The sequence below is a fragment of the Cygnus olor genome, chromosome 6 (assembly GCF_009769625.2).
Source record: "Cygnus olor isolate bCygOlo1 chromosome 6, bCygOlo1.pri.v2, whole genome shotgun sequence".
Taxonomy (NCBI): Eukaryota; Metazoa; Chordata; class Aves; order Anseriformes; family Anatidae; genus Cygnus; species Cygnus olor.
In genome coordinates, this window is record NC_049174.1 from 20,169,752 (window position 1) to 20,188,795 (window position 19,044).

A 19,044-nucleotide genomic window follows, 5' to 3' on the forward strand; every position below is an offset into this window, starting at 1 on the left:
TTGCCACAGTAAGTACAATGCTTAAAAGATTTTTACTTCTACAAATCAAATCTCAAGTATGTTTGAATAATAAGTGCTTGCTTGCAAAGTATTCACTGGAAACTCCCTCAACTTTTAAAGATAAATTTCAAACTTAATTGACAGTAAATTAACATGAAATGAAACAACGAGCAAAGACAAGCTCATAATATGTGTACATGACCTTTCTCTAGACAAAGAAGCACATTAATTGTTAAAACTAAGCAGCTGTTGTAATGAAACAACCACGTGAACATTTGAGTAAATACAGGGAAAACAGCTTTAGGCTTGAATTACTACCTGAAGTCTTTTTCATGCATGGAAAAACTTTATGGTACTTTCCATTTTTCTGGCCTAATATTAACATATACTGATGCATTTTTTTACATTGCTAGTAACATTCAGATCTGAATACCAGTTAGTTCTACTTAAATGTAATTATTCCACCCTATATATTCAGATTAAAACCAAAAAGTCGTGTAGTTTTCTGGGAAAGAATTCAAAGGGTTTGGTTTATAGAAGCAGAGAACTGCTATATGTTCCTCCTAAAATTTTAATATCACATATGCATAAGTGGGTGTTGGAGGGATATTTTTCAGTGTTGCCATTCTTAGCCAAGCTAGGCTAATTTGAGGGAACCAACAGGAGGGTAACTACATGGTAAAGAGGCATACTTAGGTAGTACAAGTGAGGCAGTCATTTGTAGAAGTGAGGCAGGTTTAAAGAACTTGCTGATGTACTATTCCTGCATTAGTCCCCACTATTCCTGTGATGAGTCTGTGACAAGGAGCAGGGTAAGTGAGCCTGGGTAGGATTTTGTACTTGTTTGCATTACCATTCTACCCGATAATGCTTGACTGGCTTGCCCTGGGTGGCTGTGCCTATGTGGCACTAAATGTTTTCTTACAAAATACTCATGTCAGCACATTTGCCCACCTGCCGTGAGCACTGTAGCTGAGCTCTGTGTTTGACACTGTGTGTATGAAGTAGGTGCTATCCACGCAATGTTCATACATGGCAAAATATTAATTTATAAGAGATTTGATAAAGAAAAATGTGAAACATTTTATTTCTGATATAAGTCTTGTGTTCTAACTAAGTGGATGCATTTCTCCTTTGCCTCAAAAAATATAGCAATCTCTCTGCTGGGACAAAATGAACGAATCCAATTCTCACATACTTCAGATAATGCTTGTTAATTTATGTGTCAGTTTGAAGCCTCTAAAATTAAATGCTTATTTTGGAATTATGCTTCTTTTGATATTTTCTCCGTGTTGAAGGTGTGATTTATGGGAGTCATCTTTACTCATCAGCTATTCAACTTTTTTTTCTTCTTTTTTTTTTTTTTCTTTCTGTCCAGCTAGGAAACAGAGTAGTACTGGATCATTCAATGGTCCATGCTGCTAAGCCAGAAAGTAAAATGGTGGATAGTAACCTAACATTATGCTTTTAATATATGCTAGATTTTGTCTAACCCTTTGTGAAAGTAAACATGGATTTTTCCCAGAAATGAAGAATTGGACTAATTAGTTGTTCGTGGGAATACAGACGTGTTTATTGTGCCAGAGTTACTGTTTCTTGTTGTTGTTCATTTGTTTTATCTTCCTAGAATGAAAACTTTGCAGTAGAGTCAGGGAAACAGCCAATCACATTTGAAAATCCAATGTATACAACCAGAGATAGTGGAGCCAGTGGGACCAGTGCAGTTACAGTTGTTCGACCAACACATGTAAGAGAAACTTAGGCTTGCCTTTCACCCTTCATTTTCCTTTTGACCTCCTTTTCTTGTTTGAGGAAAGTTGATTTTTCTTCTTCTCCTATAGGTAACAGCAGTTGGTAGTAAGGAAAATGAAAATTTTGAAAATCCTGTGTATGCCTCTGTAATATCTGCTAGTCCAAAGGAACCTCCTCAGAGTACGGATGCACCTCAGGTAGTATATACGCATGGTCTAGGGCAGCCTTGTCTGTTTTGTGCTCTAAATCAGAGGAACTGAATTGTTAGGGAAGCTGCATTATAGTTTCTGTTCTGTTCAAATAATCCTATGGAGCTGGCACATGATCTGCATCAAGTCCAACTAACCAGGCTATATTTCCAAGATTTCATGAGCTGGTCAGGAACTGAAAGGAAAGGAATGCAAGCACAGAAGGACCCAGGGCATGCAGTTAAGAATCTGTTGAGATTAAGACCCTCTGTCTGCTTGGCACACCAAGATATTTTGAAGATGATAGATTTGAACGTAGGATTTCCTTTCACTGTCTGTTGTGCTCCGTTTTGAGGGCAGATGCTAGTTTGAAAATTATATTGTTTGGCATTGCTCCACAGGAGAAATGATTGTAACTAAGATTTTACTTTGTACTTTCAACAAGAATTTTTAAAACCCTGATGAATTACGCCTTGATAGAAGCAGCAGAGTATATTTTTTCTATAAAATGTGAAAATTAAAAAACAATAAAAAGTGCATATTTCCTTAAAACAGTGAAAACAGTTCTTTTTGGTACTGAAAATTGAAATAAGACATTTGGTCGCAATGTACTGTCAGAGTTTTTTTGCATTTATTTGTAACTTTATCTATATTTTAAATTAATAGTAAGGATATTTAGACCATTTATTTTTTATATTCTTTTAGGACATTTTAACAGTCACGTTTAAAGTATTACCTCATCTAGATTATTCATGATTCATGGAAGATACATATTTATGTCTTAGAATCAATCTGTGCTGATGGTGGCTTGTTTGCAGGACTATCTTCACACCTTGTGCACTTAAAAGTACCTGTGATGAGCTTTGAAATGACAGCTCCTTCAACCTGCTATTGCAGTTTCATGTCCTTCAGTAATTTCTTTCAAGTCAGTTTTTCTCCTCTTTGACCTATTTTTCTGGAATGATAGGCTCTCCTGAATTAATTTAGTCACTTTTGGTTTAGTGTTGTGAATACTAATACAGGTAAAGTAACCATAGCTGATTATCCAGCAGAGAAGAAAGTTGAGCCTCATGCGTAGTCCATCTTTTGATGTCTGTTGGATTGCAGCGGATGCATTATGTAACCATTTTGTTTTCCTTCCTACTTCCTGTCATATTTAAAATGTACATTCTTTGGGAAGATGCCTTGTAAGAAAAAAAAAAAAAAACAACTCTCATTTCATTTGAGGTCTTGATGCTCTTTCAAATAGATAATCTATAGTAAAGGATAATGTAGAGTAAATGAGAGGTCACTTGAATGACATAGCACAGTATTTAAAGAGGTAACCTAGAACACTAAAGCATGGTATGACTTAAAGTTTACTATATAAATATAATTTATATAATTTGATAATAAAAAATGAATTTATTTTTCCTTTGCTAGAAACATCTGTTGAATAATGTAGTGAGGCTGGTTGACTAGTGAGAAAGTAGAAGCTGTCTATATTATTGTGGTATAAATGAACATTTTAAATATTAGTTGTGGCCTCTCATACTTTTTGTGATGAGTCTCTGAAATGGTTGAAATAAATGAGATTCATACTTATATCTGCAGAAAAAGGGTTCTAGACCGTGCACCTTTTCTCTTGCACATACGTTTTATCATGCTAAAGATTGCTAGAACTCAAAGAAACTTGAGCAGGCCTTGAAATATTTAAAGGAGTGCAATTAATTAAAATTACATGTCCATATGAGAACATCCAGCTGAAATCACCAAGTTAACAGACAAGGAAGGTGAAATCTGTCAACTGTGCTGTCATTTTGCTGAGAAATTGAGAGAAAAAATGTATAAAGCTCTAATAATTTTTATGTTTCAGGAATCAAAGTGGAGTTTCTTCAAGAGAAAAATGAAACAAAACACTAATTTTGAAAACCCAATATATGCAGAGGTATTCCTTAATATTGTATAATGCTATTTTTCAGCTAATGTACTGCAGGACTTCATTCTTGCTTTTAGAGGATAAAGGATATGGGTAGATTCTGTTGCTAAGTGAAGCAGAACAGACATTCCAGCCCAGGTCAAGATGGTACTGAAGTGGTTTTGAGAGAAAAAAATATCAAGTCTTGTGCAAAATGAGGTTCTCAGCTGGCAGCACAGCTGCATTGCCCACCTCTCAGCTTTCCCAGCCCAAGCACGGTGACCACCTCCTGCTCCAGGGTCTCTCATGCTGGTTTCCACTTGTGGGTGCATTGTAGTACAGCTCAGAGTCCCAGCACAAGTAAAAGACTGTTGTACTACTGGGGATAAAGTGTCTAGTGCCCTCTCAGTCCTGGATTCAGCATAGCACAAAAATTGAATGGCTCTGCATACTGCAGCTCTGCTTCCATAACAGCCCAATTTTTTCCATCCATGCAGTCAAAGGAGCCAGTTCTTTTAAGATGTTATGCTAGCTAGTGCTGTGTGTGCTGGAGGAATTCTTCCATGGCTGGGTATGAAGACTTTAAGTTCTACCGACTTGATCCAGTAATTTCAGTCTTTTTCATCTTACGGTTAAAAATTTACAGAAGGCCTAAATGACTTAAGAACCTCAGTCGCACAGTCATGTGACTAAAACTTAGCTGCATCTTATGGAAAATTTGGGTTTCTAATGATGCCCAAACAAGATGAGAGAGTTCAGGAAGCCAGAGGATTTACTTCCCCAAAGCTAAGAAGTTTGCAAATAATGATTTACAAACAGTAGTACTACTAGTGTTGTCTACACTCAGGTATGTGCATATTGACAAATCGAGTTACTCCTGACATTAACCATTAAAACAGAAGTGGCAGTGTGCAGAGTAAGTTTGGAGTAGCTTATCTCCTCAGCTGTACCTTCTGAGGTGGAATTAGCATTTGACTTTTTTTTACAGGTGGTGACTTGCAGAAATAACATATACTGTGACACTTCAGCTAAATATTTGAATAGTTAGTTGACATTTCTGAAAGTTAAGGCTGGATATTTTGTACATTAGAATGTAAACTTTGATTTCATGATTATTGTTTCAGATGGAAAAGGAACGGCAACAGGACACAGAAAATGTCCCTCCTCCCTCTCCTTCACTGCCTCCCAAGATTACTCTGAAGAGAGACCAGCCATTAGCTTATACAGCAACAGAGGATACATTTAAAGACACAGCCAATCTTGTTAAAGAGGACTCTGTTGTGTAAGTAGGTAACTGATTTAGGGAAAATGAGACACATCCATTTGCACATATATTTTTTATAAACAGAAGAGTAAGGTTCACATTCAAATGCTTTATAAAAACATATGCATCTTTTAGTCAGTGGCTGGAGATGTAAGTTGAAACTATGCCTTGTTTTTTGACAAAATTGCCAATTGCTATTTTTATGAACAATTATCATGATGTACTATGTGTATATCTTTGCACTGAAGCTGTCTGAAAGTAATGTTATAAATATATTGTACATTTGTAAATTTTTCAAAGATTATCTTGATTGTTGATGTTCCTAGTAGAAATCTGTATGAAATTGGTTGCATTTTTAGGGATAAATTCATTATATAAGGGTTTAAACTAAAAATACAAAGTGAATATAGGAGCATTACTGATCTACGGGACCTTTTGAATATATAATGGCACCTTTTAAAACTTCTACTGGTGCTCTGGGCATGTTTACCGCCTGTTTAATTTACTACTGATGTAGAAATGGGTGTCTCTGTTTATCTAAACAAAAGATGGAAAAGTCAATGCAGCATCATTATGCTGAGTAATTACCTGTGCAAAATGTTGTTCCTACAATATTTTAACTGCCAGGGATAAAACAATTTCCTCTCAATCCATAAGACATACTTTTCCTCTAGGTTCCCATTAAAACCATTCCATTAATAGTGTTCTTAAAAAGATTTGATATATTTAGATTTTAGTGTCATGAGTATATAATTTAATGAGATTCTCTCCTGATCATCAGTGGAATAGCTTTGTTCTTAGCTGGAGTCTCTGGAAGTCATTTGTAATATTAAATGAAGTAGCTAGATTTCTATAACAGCTTATTTCCAAACAGCAAAATACAAAAGATACTGCTTCATTTAAGAAATAATTCAGTTTTTTTAATGTGAAAGTTTAATTTTATTGACTATTTATTTCCTGAGGTGGACATTAATAGAAAGGGAAACAATTTCTACTAATGCAGTCTTTGTAGTTATCTGCTTATTTCCATAACCTTCTATCAGTATATGCTGTATGTCTTACCAGTTTTTCTATTAACTAGGCAAGGTAGTTTCCACAGCATGAACTATTTGAGGAAATTTTGAGTACCACAGCAGGAACACTAGCATTCCTGGCTAGCTACTCATATAATTTGAAGATTCCTAAATTACAATCATTGAGACTTCTGCTATTTGATTGCTTTATGTCCGAGTTCTCAAAATATATACTATTTCTAATTAGAATGCTTCTAATTATTTTGTAATGTACTTTGATTAGAAAAGACAACTGGAAAATTATGCTGCTGAATAAATTTAATAAATGTATTATTTTATCATATCCCTATTCCATACTTTTTTGTCAATGCTCTATGTACTTTTGTTAGTCTGGAGACTATAGACAGAGCTTTTTTTTTTCCCTGTAAGAATTTTAACTTCTCAGATGTGGAAGAAAATCATTCTTGGGAAACTCTAAAGGTAGGTAGTATGTAAATTTGATCTTTTAATATACTTTATAGCAATTGATTCCTAAACTTTAACTGGGCTTCTTCCACTCAGAAGTGTACCACAATGTATTCATCTGAGTATGTAAATTTTTTGTTGTTGTTGTTTTTCAACAGAAACTTTAGATTCTAGCCCTCGCTTAATTTATTTTTCCCTTATGGCTAATCCCTGGCTGAATTCCTGAATTTTGGACTCATTCTGTTGTTTGAAAGAAGGCCAATTTTTAGAGTTTTCAGCGCATCTGTAATTGGCCGCTATAGGGCTGATAAATTATAACGCTTAATTTTTTTCAATGTACATTTCTCTACAGCTGTCAGGCCAGGCAGAGAGAACTATAACTGCAGATATTTGTCATGCCAAGAGGTAAAATAATTTTTTTCTTGAAGTCATTTGCTAGAGAATAGAACCTCAATGAAATACTTAAACAGTACTAAACTGTTTTTATATTCTGACCCTTTCTTGCACGTGCTAACACACATGCAGGTGCCCTGCCCCCCAGTACACACACTCAGAGTGATGAAACTGCTTTTCTTACATTTGGTGTTCTGACCTGCACATGGTATTTTTGTAAGCTTAATTGAATTGCACATTAATGATTAATCACTAACGCAGATCTTTAGCAAATAAAACCTTTACCCCTTCAATTTTCAAATGTCCAGGAACACCACCATATCAGCCTCTGGCCAGGAGTTTAACAGGTAGAAATAGTGTACAAGAGGCACAGTAACTTCAACTGCTGTTTTACCGTTCTGAACACACTCTTTGTACAGTCAAACTAATTGGCTGTAGCATACACTAATGACCTGTTTCATCTAATTGGTGAAATAATTATCCTTTTAACTTACAAAGCACATTGAGGATGAAAGAAATGTAAATGTATATTTATTTTAATATTTCCCCCATAAACTATACTAATACTAGGAATAAGTATTAAAAATACAAGTAGTAAAATATAAGTATTGCTCTGTTTGTTCTATCTCTGCACAGCTGAACAGTCAGGTGATTAGATGTGGTCAAATTCTGCAACTGTAATTTTTGGAATATGTTGCAATAGCTGGGCTTTGTTACTATTTGATTTGATTTCTTGTATTAAGAAGCTTGTGAAGTTTAGCAACTATTGAATATGACAATGACCAAATGCCATAAAATTGATGATTGTCTGAGTAAATAATGTTCTGTAAGGTACAAGATGTATGTTCTGAAAGGCCAGTGGACCAGTGTTTTATTTCAAATTCACTAGAAACCTGTATGTTGATGAAGTCTACTTGAAAAGCAGTTGTTTTTTTTTTTGATAAGAAAAAGCACATGAAATGTTTTGTTGGGTGAATAGTACTAACCAGTTTTGTAGCTGAATATTATATGAATGTATATACTTCAGATGTATCACTTCTGAGCACAAAAAAGTAAATTTACAAGTCTATCTCTAAACTCAGGAATTTCTGGTAAGTAGGGAAAAGAAGTGTTCTCTGAAGGGAATTAAGCAGCTTAGTAACTGGTAAAGAGGAGGACAACTAGTTTTAACAGGATTAAGTTATTTCCATAAAGTTGATGCTAGTTCAATGCTAAATGTCGATTAGAACTCCAGGGACTGAACTCCCACTAGCTGTTCGAGTTGGAAACATCATAGAGAGTAGCATGTCAGACAAACAGCGTTGGGCATAGGAGACAAACAGCCAAAAGAACTTTGCATCCCATCCAGCTTCATATCATGTCCTGGGGTACTTTGCTATCAGGGCATGTTCCATCCATTTTATGACCTTAGAAATATCAGAGTTGCACAGTCTTTTCACTGATGATCTTTGAGCTTTTCTATCTGCAAAGAAGAAAATAAACCTGAAAGTATTTATTCAGCGTTCTCTGTGAGAGGATTCTTTACATTTATAGGTTTGGCAACAGCTTCTGTAGATGGATAATGAAGGTTGCTTTAAACTACTGGCTTAAATACTCAGAGAGGTACAGCTACGGCAGAGCAGAGACCAGCAAGTGCTACAAAATACCCAAGAACCAGGTAAACAGAAACCTCTGTGGTCCGTGTTGTGAGCTAGATCTTTCCTACTGTAAGTGCAGCTGAAATTTTTAGCTCTCAGTAAGTCATAATGTACAATCATACCGATTAACTCCCCCTGACATTCTCCCTCTAAGTACCTCAGAACTAAGGAAGGTAGTGGGTCTTCACATCTCACTGGTCTCCTAGTGAAACTAACAGAACAGGCCTCATCTACCATACACATATTCCAGAACAATGAGTTCCTAACAGAAGTTTCTGAAACCCAGCAAATGTTCACAGCATTACAAAGTGGTTGAGGTCAGAAGAGACATCCAGAGGTCATCTTGTCCAAAACCCTTCTCAAGACGGGCCACCTAGAGCAGGTTGCCCAGGACTATGTCCAGGTGGCTTTTGTAGTCTGCAAGGAGGAGACTACACAACCTCTCTGCGCAACCCCTCCCAGTGCTCTGTCATCAAACAGAAAACCTGTTTTCTGATGTTCAGATGGAACCTCCTGTGTTCCAGTTTGCCCTATCTTGTCCTGTCACTGGGCACCATGGAAAACAGCCAGGCTTCATCCTCTTTGCACTTTCCCTTCAGGTATGTATAGACATTAATGATACACCCCTGAGCCTTCATACAGCCCTTTTTGTACTTACATTCAGAAAAGTATTTTTCTCTATAGGTGTCCCTAATATCAGGAGTCAACCTGTTCCAAAGTCTTGAGAGGTCTCTACATGATAATCTGAATTAACTACTCCTGAGTTAAAGAAACTGTACTCAACAATGCTTACTTTCACTCCAAAATGCTGAGTCTGTATCCTAGAAGAAGAAAAAAACACAATAACCATCCCTGAATAATGGCATAACCGTTAAACATGTAAGTTGAAAATCTGTCACATAAATTAATATTTGAGACTTTGGTTCTTGTCTTCAAATGTCAGAGCAATTTTATGAGATGTTTAAATTAGCTTCATAATGCACTACCTATCACTGTAAAAGCACAGGAGGTAATTAACTATGAGAAATAGCAGTGTTAAGTAGATATACAACTTTTCTGTGTGATCTCTTTTGGACTGTTGCAAAGGATGCAACAGCCACCTCCCTCTGAACATTGTATTATCAAACTAAAGCTTTGTCTATTTCTTGTATTTCAGCTTCCAGCAGAAGCAGATTGTTAAAGTGCTTGGGAAAAAGTAAAGGTGAGCAAAATTTTCAGTTGGGTTTGAACTTTATTCTGCATTTTATGGTGAAATGGCTATGGTTAAATGGTTAAGTGTTAGCGCAGTAAGGTCAGTGCACTTCTGGTAGTCTGGTTCCCTCTGTGTAGTATGAGTTACAATGCGACTCCTTCAGAACGAAAATGGTCGCTTTGTCCTGTCAGACAACTTCAGAGACCCAGGCAACTGGGTTCTAAAGCATGGTAAAGGAATGGACCATGTGTACATTAGCCTTTAGTTTATATTATATTACGTTAGGGCATATGTTTTCTTTATATAAGCATTCCTAATTGTTTGCAAGCAGCTTTCTTAGACCCTGTGAAGACTTGGCCTGTTGAGCTATGCCTCAGCCATCCCAAGGCAGTACAACACGTTTCAGTGAAGGCTGCTCAGCTTAATTTTCAGAAGTACATTTGATAATCTGATTGCTAGAAATGATGTGTAAGGGAATTATGAACTGATTATAAAACTTTGTTAAATGGGAGGAAAGAGTACTCTGTTACTGAAACCATGTGAAGATCTAAGGCTTTCTGGTCACCGCTGTTTTGTAAAAATGCTAGCATTATATGTAATGGTACTGAGGTTCTTGAACCAACAGTAGGGGAAAGGGAACTGAATTGCCAGCTCTGCACAAATGCATTTATCAGTGCATGTGTGGTGAGACAACAGCTAATTTTCCCTAATTGCTGCATGAGCATATTTCATGAATTAATAGACTTGTAGTAACGTAGTAATGTTGTGATAAGACAGTAGCAGGCCAAGTGCAAAGTAACTGTTTATGTTTACATCAGACTTGGAATGAACTCCCCAGGAAGAGAGCTGCAAAATGAAGCCAGAGTGACTGGGTTATCTTTGGGTTAGTTTCAGAACTGATTTGACAGGGACAATCCATGCACAGAAGTGGAGGGAGTATAGAAAGCCATCACTGCGCTTTGAGAGCATAAAAAGACAACTCAGGGCCTTCAGGGTAGGACCAGCAGAAAAGGATTGACGTTGAAGACTGCAGTGTCTGAGAATCAGACCCCTGCTGTGAAATCAAATGTCTTCTCCAAGGCACCTAGGCTTGCCAGATGGGATACCCGTGGTGTCCCCGTGGTTTGATTGTGGAGTTGAAGAGCTTGAAAAAGGGTCTTGCATACCTCAGCAGCTTGGAAGAGCTCAGAGATCTGAGAGTATGTATCAGAACCACAACACCAGGCTGCTAATAATTATTACCATGATTGTATGCTACTAAATTTATTTTAAAATGAATTCAAACAGGCTCCGGTGAGAGATATGTGCATGTACACTTTTGTAATCCTTAGGCAGGAAATGCAACATGTCTAAGGTCCTCGTGCATCATCATGTATGTATATCTGGTAATTTAGCATATACCAAGCAGCCTGTAAACACTAAGTACAACTTGCCCAGGAAACTCGGAGTGTCTGACCAGGCTATCTGGTTGATTTACTTTTGTGTATGCAGTGGATTCATGTGATTGATAGCTGCATGCTAGCCATTTGTCCAGGTTAGGCAAATATTTCCCAGTGTGGTTTCTTGGTGACTCTGTTCATAGCACTGGAGATTGAAATCCCAAACAAGTGCCCAACACCCTTTTCTTTTACTTTCCCTCTTTAGGCAAGATTTCTAGAGAGAAAATGGAAGAGGCAAACATGTAGTCACCCTTCCTCAGCACATTTGGAATCCATTCTTGGATTCATGCATATAATTCTAAGTACTCACTGTAAGATGTCAGAGAAAGCTTCCATGCCCCATTTGGACAGGCTGTAGCCACCTCCTACAAATGCCATGAGGCCTTTGGCATTCATTAGATTGACTACTGTTCCCTTATTTTTTTTCAGAAGTGGTAGAAGCTTGAACATGGTTTCAATCAATCCCAGTAGATTAATGTTCAGCACTGAGTGGAAGTCATCAATTCTCAGCCAGTCAGTGGATGCCACAGGTGTTCTTCTTCAGCATTGCTCACCAAGCCAACAAGCCCTACGAGGATTCCAAAATCATTTATTTTCTGTATGTGGTGATATCTTACCTTAGGGTTTCATATGTAGTATTGGGAGCCAAACACACGCTCTGCAAAAACTTCAGTGAGATGAATACAGCTGTCTGGGGCCTGATTGTAAATGTCTAAATCTACTCTGTACATTTGGCAAAATTTCCAATGATCTTAGGCAATGACTCTAAAAGAATATGGGTAAAATATTAAAGGAAAATGTTTTCAGTTGGAGATATGGGCCACTGTACTGGGTCTATTATCCACTGAAGTATGTGGGCTCCTAATGTGCACTTCTCGTGAAAACTGAAGAGTCTAGCTAAAAGTGGAAAGGCTGATTTTCCTGGGTTGGGGTCTAAAGGTCTAAACTAAACATGCAGAATTAGTCAATGCTTTTAAAAATATTAGCTTAACCCTGTGTATTGATAATGTTGCTTTACTACCTTATAAATTACTTGAGGAGCTTTAGATAAATAGTGACGCTTCTGAGAGGACAGCCTGTGCCTGGAAGGAGAGGCTGAAGGTTCAGAGCTCAGTCTCCCTAGAGGGTGTCAGAAGGAGGTGACAAAGTTACCAGCGCTTACCCTGACCGGGAACGTGTCGCTGGAAGCAGGGACCTGCGGAGGATCAGCAACGTTGAGGAGGTAAGCTCAAATTACTATTTTGATCTTGCCTTCATTTGTTGCATTCAAGGATGGTCTAGAACTTTGCATGATGAGGGGAGAAAGTCGTATTGGTAGAAGATACTGTTTTTTGCTGTTTCAGCTACTTAATTAATCAGCTTATTGAATATTTGATACAACTGCATGGCACAGCCTGTAGTTGCAGTGCCTTGACCCCCTTTAGCTGTCCTTAACAATATCCGGTCTGAGTTGTCAGCACTAAGAAAAAACAACGTATATTGTCACAGTCGAATATATTTACCATGCAGATCTTTTATCACCGTGTGCCAAAAACAGAACTTAGGCCTTGCCTTTTAACTCCACTCATGGGTATCCAGAGACAAGCTCTTCCTTTGTTCTAGACAAGTACTCAGAGATGCATGACAGCAGTATTAAGAGCTACCTGTGTAACAACTCTAAGAAAACTGGCTGAAATGGCAAGCATTTAGATGTTACAGGTAGTGCAGTTGCTATTGTGTGCATTACAAAAATCACACTAATTCAGCTATGTAAAAACACTATTTGGCTTGCTACAGGAGTGGTGAAAGAGCCCTGTGCCAGCTGTTTTTAATTGGGTGAGCTAGTTTTATTGCCAAGAAAGTTCATTCCAGTACAAGTTAGCACCCTCCCCCGACAAGATTCTTCAACTGCACCAACAAGAGTCTGAAAAACACACCAGGGAATGATCTAGTTTGAATAGCTAGATTTTTAGGCACCCTGTTGGCAAAAGTGTGGGTAAGCCCAGAAACGTTGCTGAAGAGAATCTTTTTGAACTGAGAAGTGGCAGAACTGAACAGTGAATGTGTTTTATCAGTAAGAGGAAAAACTCTGCGGGTAGCAGAGAGGCTCCAGAACTCTTAGCTAGACCAGGTTTGGTTATACTGCATTATTTTTCTGGGAACTGACCTTGCCACGTACCCTTGCCAGCAGTCTCCTCTATCACAAATACCACAGCTCTGGTGAATGCTGCTGGAGTCAGCCCAGTCCACGTTCACTGCCTTTAGGGAGAGTGAGGAGCAGGACCATAGCTCTTGGCCTCTCTTTCTGTGACACATGCAGCAGTGACGCAAAATTCCCTTTTGTCAAGCCATTTTGCCAGTGCACTTCCAAGTCTGGTGTCACAGCCTGTTCTGAAGACATACTTTCCACTCAGGTTTCTCACTCTGTACTGTCTCTGATGAGCCAGTAAATGACAAGAGAAAGTACAGAAGCAAAAATTGCTATGTGCAGTGAGTCTGAAAGTGAGAGCTATTAGCAAATAAGTTAGTGATCTGGAAATGCAATGAAGTAAACATGCTTGGCCAATCCACCAACTTCCTTAGACTGAATTCCCGTAAGGGGCTTTGTTTCTGGTTGCAGCCCTTCCAGCTCACTGTAAGTTAGAGGAGAGCAGGGGTTAGGAGCTTTGGCGCAATGTAATTGTAATCCATGAATAATACATGCCTTGGCAAAACCTTCTCCTGACCTCCTTTTCAACAGTTTTCTACTGTTTGCAAGTTTTACTTGCCAATCTTCCTAGTCAGCTTCATCCTCTCAGGATGTTTCAGATGGAAAGGAATGACTGCATCAGTTCTCAGAGTGGTGTCTGATGGTGGCTCTTTTTTGTGAACTCTGGCAATTATTTGTGCTAATACTGGAAAGAGAGGAATTCTTTCGGGAAGAAGGACAATTCTCTTTGACTGTCTGTATGATGCCACCCAGTCTGCTTTTCTAATCTGTAGCATGGAAGCAGACTGAGCCAGAGAATGACCAGAAAAGCCGAAGCTGTAATGGTGGGTCTGCAGACTAATTTGTTCTGTGATTTGTGTTGTGTGACGGTGACCCATTTGCTCTCTGCTCCTTAGACAAAAGAGACATTGGGACAGTCTCTGAGCCTTCTGTCTCCTTCCTCATTCCCTGTCTAGTGCTGGTACAGAGTGAAGTAGAATATATTACATGGGAAATGTGTTTGCATAAATAAATGGGGAAGTGCATGGAGATGCTGCCCTCAAAAAAGTACTGAGGGAACACAAGGTTTTCTGACTCAGGTGAGGAAGATACTGTTTACTTATTACAAAGAGTTCTGATAAGTGTAGAATACAGTTCTTGCCATTGGAAAATCTTCATGATTGATTATTGTCTTTCTATTTGTACTTTTGCTTTGTGCAAGAATTTAACTAAATTCATTAGAACCCATATGTATGGGAAGGCTGGTCAGTGTCTTCCAGTCATCCTGCTAAAGAGAAACTTTTGTACAGGTGCTGAGCAGTCACTTAGGCTGTAGTTGCGTACATACGTGTACAGGTGCAGACACGATTGTATTCAAAGAATGAACTGATATATTAAAACAAAGGAAATTATGATTATTTTTAAATCCTGCAAGTACTCTAACAGGAAGGGGTGTTTTTTTACATTTTTCGTTAACTCACAGATGTGTGAAGTTAAGCATTCGTTTGGCTGATTTTTGTGTGACATCCTTCCTACCTTAAAACTTGAATGGTAAAGGAAACTCACTGTATTAGGACTGGTTGCTAGAGTCCTTCTAGTGTTCTTGATCCTACTGAGTTAGTGAAGTGATCTGGGTTTATTTTGATTTTAAACTCCACCATCATCTAATCAAGTAGGAGTGGACAGAGTCTCAGAACCTGATAGTGAATGAATGTTGGACTCATTAAATAATGACATCAGACACAGCTGATACATGACCAATGACAATATTCATTGCCACTTAATAATGTTATTTGACATAGTTGGATGCCTCTGTAGCTGTGGATATGGACCTCTGAGCTACTGGTTAACTCTCTCTGATATGAAAATGTTAAGCAAATATATGCAGATAAGAATTTGCTTCTCCTTCCACTGCAGTCTGCAGGAAGGCTCCATTAAAGTTTTTGGATGTTAGATTGGTCTCTGGGCTGCACCAGTTGTTTTAGCAGCCTGTCTCCCTGTTGTGTCAAGGCTAACAGAACTGGCCCTCTAGTTCTGGTACCTCAGCTGGATACTTGGCTTTTTTGCTGCGAATGTCCCTGTAAAATCTGACAAGGATCACAGTGCTCCTGAATGTGTGCACTTTGGAATCATTGTTGTAATGTTTCACTCGGTGACATTTATTTTGTGAGAGGACTTACAGAATGTGCTTTGACAAAGCACCGTTAAAACACTACAGAAAAGTTGGTTCAGCTTGCAGCAGGGGCTCTGTGAAGTCTGGCCAGGCTGCACACTTGACTCCTCTAAGAACACCTGGGACTACTCTGGTTAGCACCAGTGCCTGCGTTTCACTAGCAATAACTGGCACAAAAGATCTGTAAGGCCTGGGGCTGAGAGGGCAGTGCTGTGTGTGGAGCCTCCGCTGCTCATCCCTCCCCATCAGCCCTGGGCTGTGTCCATAGCCTGCAGTCCCAAAGCCACCAGTTCTCCACAGGCACCCAGTGCTCCCTCTCCAACAGCATGTGGCCATTTGGTGCTGAGCACCATGGAGGGCTTTTCTCTACTGGAGCCTTTTGCCAGTATCTATTCTGCTAGATGACGTCTAATCTGCTGAAAGGAGACTGGGTCAGAATCACAAACAGTTTCAGTTAAAATTTTCCTCCAAGAAAATTGGCTAGTTCTGTGAATGTGCAATGTTGCACGAAAATAGTTCTTGTCTGATAATTCTGCAACACTAAAAAGCCTCTTCTCTGTCAGGGGCATATCAATTTTGAAATAGCTGCCTGTAGTGGCAAAGAGTGTGTTTCCAGGGAAAATGTCAGCTTGGTATTTCAAGTTTTGATATATTTCCAGAAATATTGAATTCTGATTACTAGTGTAGCCAGTAAATAGCTAAAGGCAAATTCTACTTCCCATTAAAATGCTGATATTTGCCTAGCAAATTGAGAACTCCTGGGACGGAGCTTGGCTTCTTGCGAACACACAAGTGCCATTATAAGAGCAATTGATTTTAAGGAAAAGCAGCGTGACTACACTGAGAGCCCTTTTAGATCCTTAGATGACTGCAAAATGCAGCATCCCTCTGCATCCCTGCAGTATAGGAAGCTGAAGCACGTAGATCCTGCTGAAGGGGCACATTACTGTTTTACTCCCACAGCAGGTGTGCTTGGGCAGTTGTGCCAGAGAACCACAGGCCAGGTGAGGTTTGGGGTCTGGATACACCTTGGATTTCTTTATCCACCACTGTGCTTACAGTGCAAAACCTGCAGAAGTCAGCGTTCTGCTATGGCGTAGCGTGGCCTACCAGGCGTGCTGAGGAAGAGCTGGCAAAGGGAAGTGTATGGCCTCCGTTCTTCAGAAGCAGCACTCATGTAACCCTTGGGGGAAGGTTTAGATGGGTCAGGCAGTGCTCTGACAGGTCGCCCAGCAGCTCTCCAGATACTGCAAAGTACAAACTTTAATAATCAGCTACCCTGCCAGTGCTACAAAATCTCTAGTTTTCAATTAACAAACTGAACAAGTACACAGGCACAAACACATCACGTTTCCCACTCTTATGTGAGCTATTCCTGCACGTGCAGGGCTTTGCACATGTGTTTCATAGGAAAGAGGTGCTTTTTTGCTGGCTGTGTAAAGAGGACAGTGTGAGAGTTCAGTTCAGTGATCAGCAAGTAATGTAAGATCTGCCTTAATCTGTCATTGTAAAAGGAATGCATATCCAAACTCTCCTCCTCAGTATTTTGCATGGAGTCAGTCCGGTGAAATGAGGGCTGATTTCTCAGCATGACTGTATCTTTCCTTGTACTGCTTGCAGTTCACATTTTTTTTTCACCACATCATTGGTAAAAAACACAGGGCAAATAAAGCCCTGTAAACTCTTAGGTGACTAAACCAGTCATTCAAAATAGAGGAGTTGAGAAAGATTCCAGATGTTCTGAAGAACATTACTGAGTCAGCATTTTATTCAGCACCTGTAGGTGCTTAGATAAGCAACAATTGATTAAAATCCTTCCTAGAAAGGAGGAGACCACATGTTCTCTCTCATCCGTGCACTCAAAAACAAGTGCTTAATTTGTTCTCTTAGCCACTCTGCATATAATGGGTACTGCTCACTGTAATATTAGACATGAGCTCTGTTCTTGCACTGGTGCTCACATTCTGGGGAGACATCTGCAAGCTCACTGTGTACCTCCAGGTGCTCACAAGTTGACTTCACCAGTTATTTCCCATGTCAGAACATAGAAATTGCTTGAGACAAACTCATAAGCTTGTGCACCAACACATGCGTGGTGGTAGTTTTCAGAAAAATCCCTCTGTAAATTCTGTGTGATGGTTTTATGTTGGCTGACAAACACAGTCCTTCTCCTTGCTGTTGATAATTAATGACTTGTGCTGTGATGCTTCTATCTCAGGGACTTGCTTACTATTAATCCTCCATGATAAGCTCCATCCCTGACTATTCTACTTTTGTTGTATAAGCTTTGCTGGCTATATGTAGTCATCTGTAAAGCCTGGGGGACTGTCCAGACTCACTAGAGAGAATTAACCTATTCAGTTGGGAAGGACTGACCTGTGCATTGTGTTGAAACCAGCAGGAATCTTCCCATTGATTTAACTGGGATAGGTTCAGACCTCCATCTTTACCCCTGCAAGTGAGTGAATTGTTCTTGGTAGGACTTGGTCTTTTGGGGACAAAGATTGAGGAAGATATATCCTTGTGTTTGTCAGCTCTCAGGGACAAAATTATTTGCTCTAGTCCAGGGGCAGCTTTATGTTACTTTAAACAAATCAACTGCCTGAGTAACTAAGCAATATTTTTCAAATAAAATTTGAATTCTACCAACTGTGCAAGTAAAAGCTCTACAATTTGCATGAAAAAAAGACTCTTAACATATGACTGCTTGGTAGTTTGTTGGCTACCTGGCCCAGAGTCTGCTGGGCACTTGTGATTCAGCTGCTCTTGTCTGAAAGTGCAAGCATAGCGCCTTTCCCCCAATTTTCACTCCTCCCCATTAGCGCTGCGTGGCCTTCACTCTCAGATGCTGCAGAAAGAGAGGAGGCTTGTGCAGAGACCCTTCTCAGTGGTAGAATGAATGAATAAGCTTTTGGTGAAAATTGATCTGAAACTAACTGAATAAGAAGAAAACTAAAACTGGGGAATCCAAGCGAGGTTGCAGGATGGAGCTGGAAGTGATCTGGCCCTGAGCAGATGACCCGCCTTTGGCAATCAGAGGCTGCCAAGCCTGGCTGGGAACCCCTGCCAGGAGCTGTAGAGGTTTGTCCTCTGCTTGGTGGGCAGCTTCCTTCCCCCTTTGGTTCCTCTGCCTAGTCCTGTCTGACCTGATTCAAACGACAGGCTCTGCTGTATGGTTGAAGTGACTACAGAACAGCCTGCTACCAGCAGGCAAAGCCTGTTGCAGAGGAACATTTATCCAGCAGTGTCAGGCCAGGATTCCTGCTGTTGCAGGTACCAGTTCTCTGCCACACAAATATAGGAGGCAAAGTTTAAAAGGAGTTTCTCTACTGCAGATTTAGGCTCAGTATTCTGCTTTGGAACTGCAGAAAGCTGCATAGATCCTGCTTAGTATCTTGGAAAACATGCTGGTGGAGAACACGCCATCAGAATCTGTCACTTCGTACAATGAAAAGTGTCTTAGC

The 19,044-nt window shown here is 39.3% G+C and overlaps 2 protein-coding genes and 1 pseudogene across 7 annotated transcripts in view; 2 read left to right on the top strand and 1 right to left on the bottom strand.

Moving 5' to 3' along the window:
- LRP2 (LDL receptor related protein 2) overlaps window positions 1–6,609 on the top strand; it is a 118,204-nt gene extending 111,595 nt beyond the window's left edge. The window contains 4 exon segments of the mRNA XM_040562367.1: window positions 1,628–1,747; window positions 1,842–1,949; window positions 3,796–3,867; window positions 4,962–6,609. Of these exon segments, the coding sequence (XP_040418301.1) occupies window positions 1,628–1,747; window positions 1,842–1,949; window positions 3,796–3,867; window positions 4,962–5,123 (462 nt within the window). The 3' untranslated portion in view covers window positions 5,124–6,609.
- A 998-nt stretch (window positions 6,610–7,607) lies between these two features.
- Window positions 7,608–14,306, bottom strand: LOC121072189 (annotated as a pseudogene).
- The window catches only part of ABCB11 (ATP binding cassette subfamily B member 11), a 67,762-nt gene continuing 57,227 nt past the window's right edge, over window positions 8,510–19,044 (top strand). For all 6 annotated transcript variants that reach the window (XR_005821345.1, XR_005821346.1, XM_040562352.1 and 3 more), the window contains exons 1-4: window positions 8,510–8,629; window positions 9,294–9,488; window positions 9,766–9,810; window positions 12,279–12,462. The gene's annotated coding sequence lies outside the window, so the exon portion shown is untranslated. The remainder of the gene's footprint in view (window positions 8,630–9,293; window positions 9,489–9,765; window positions 9,811–12,278; window positions 12,463–19,044) is intronic.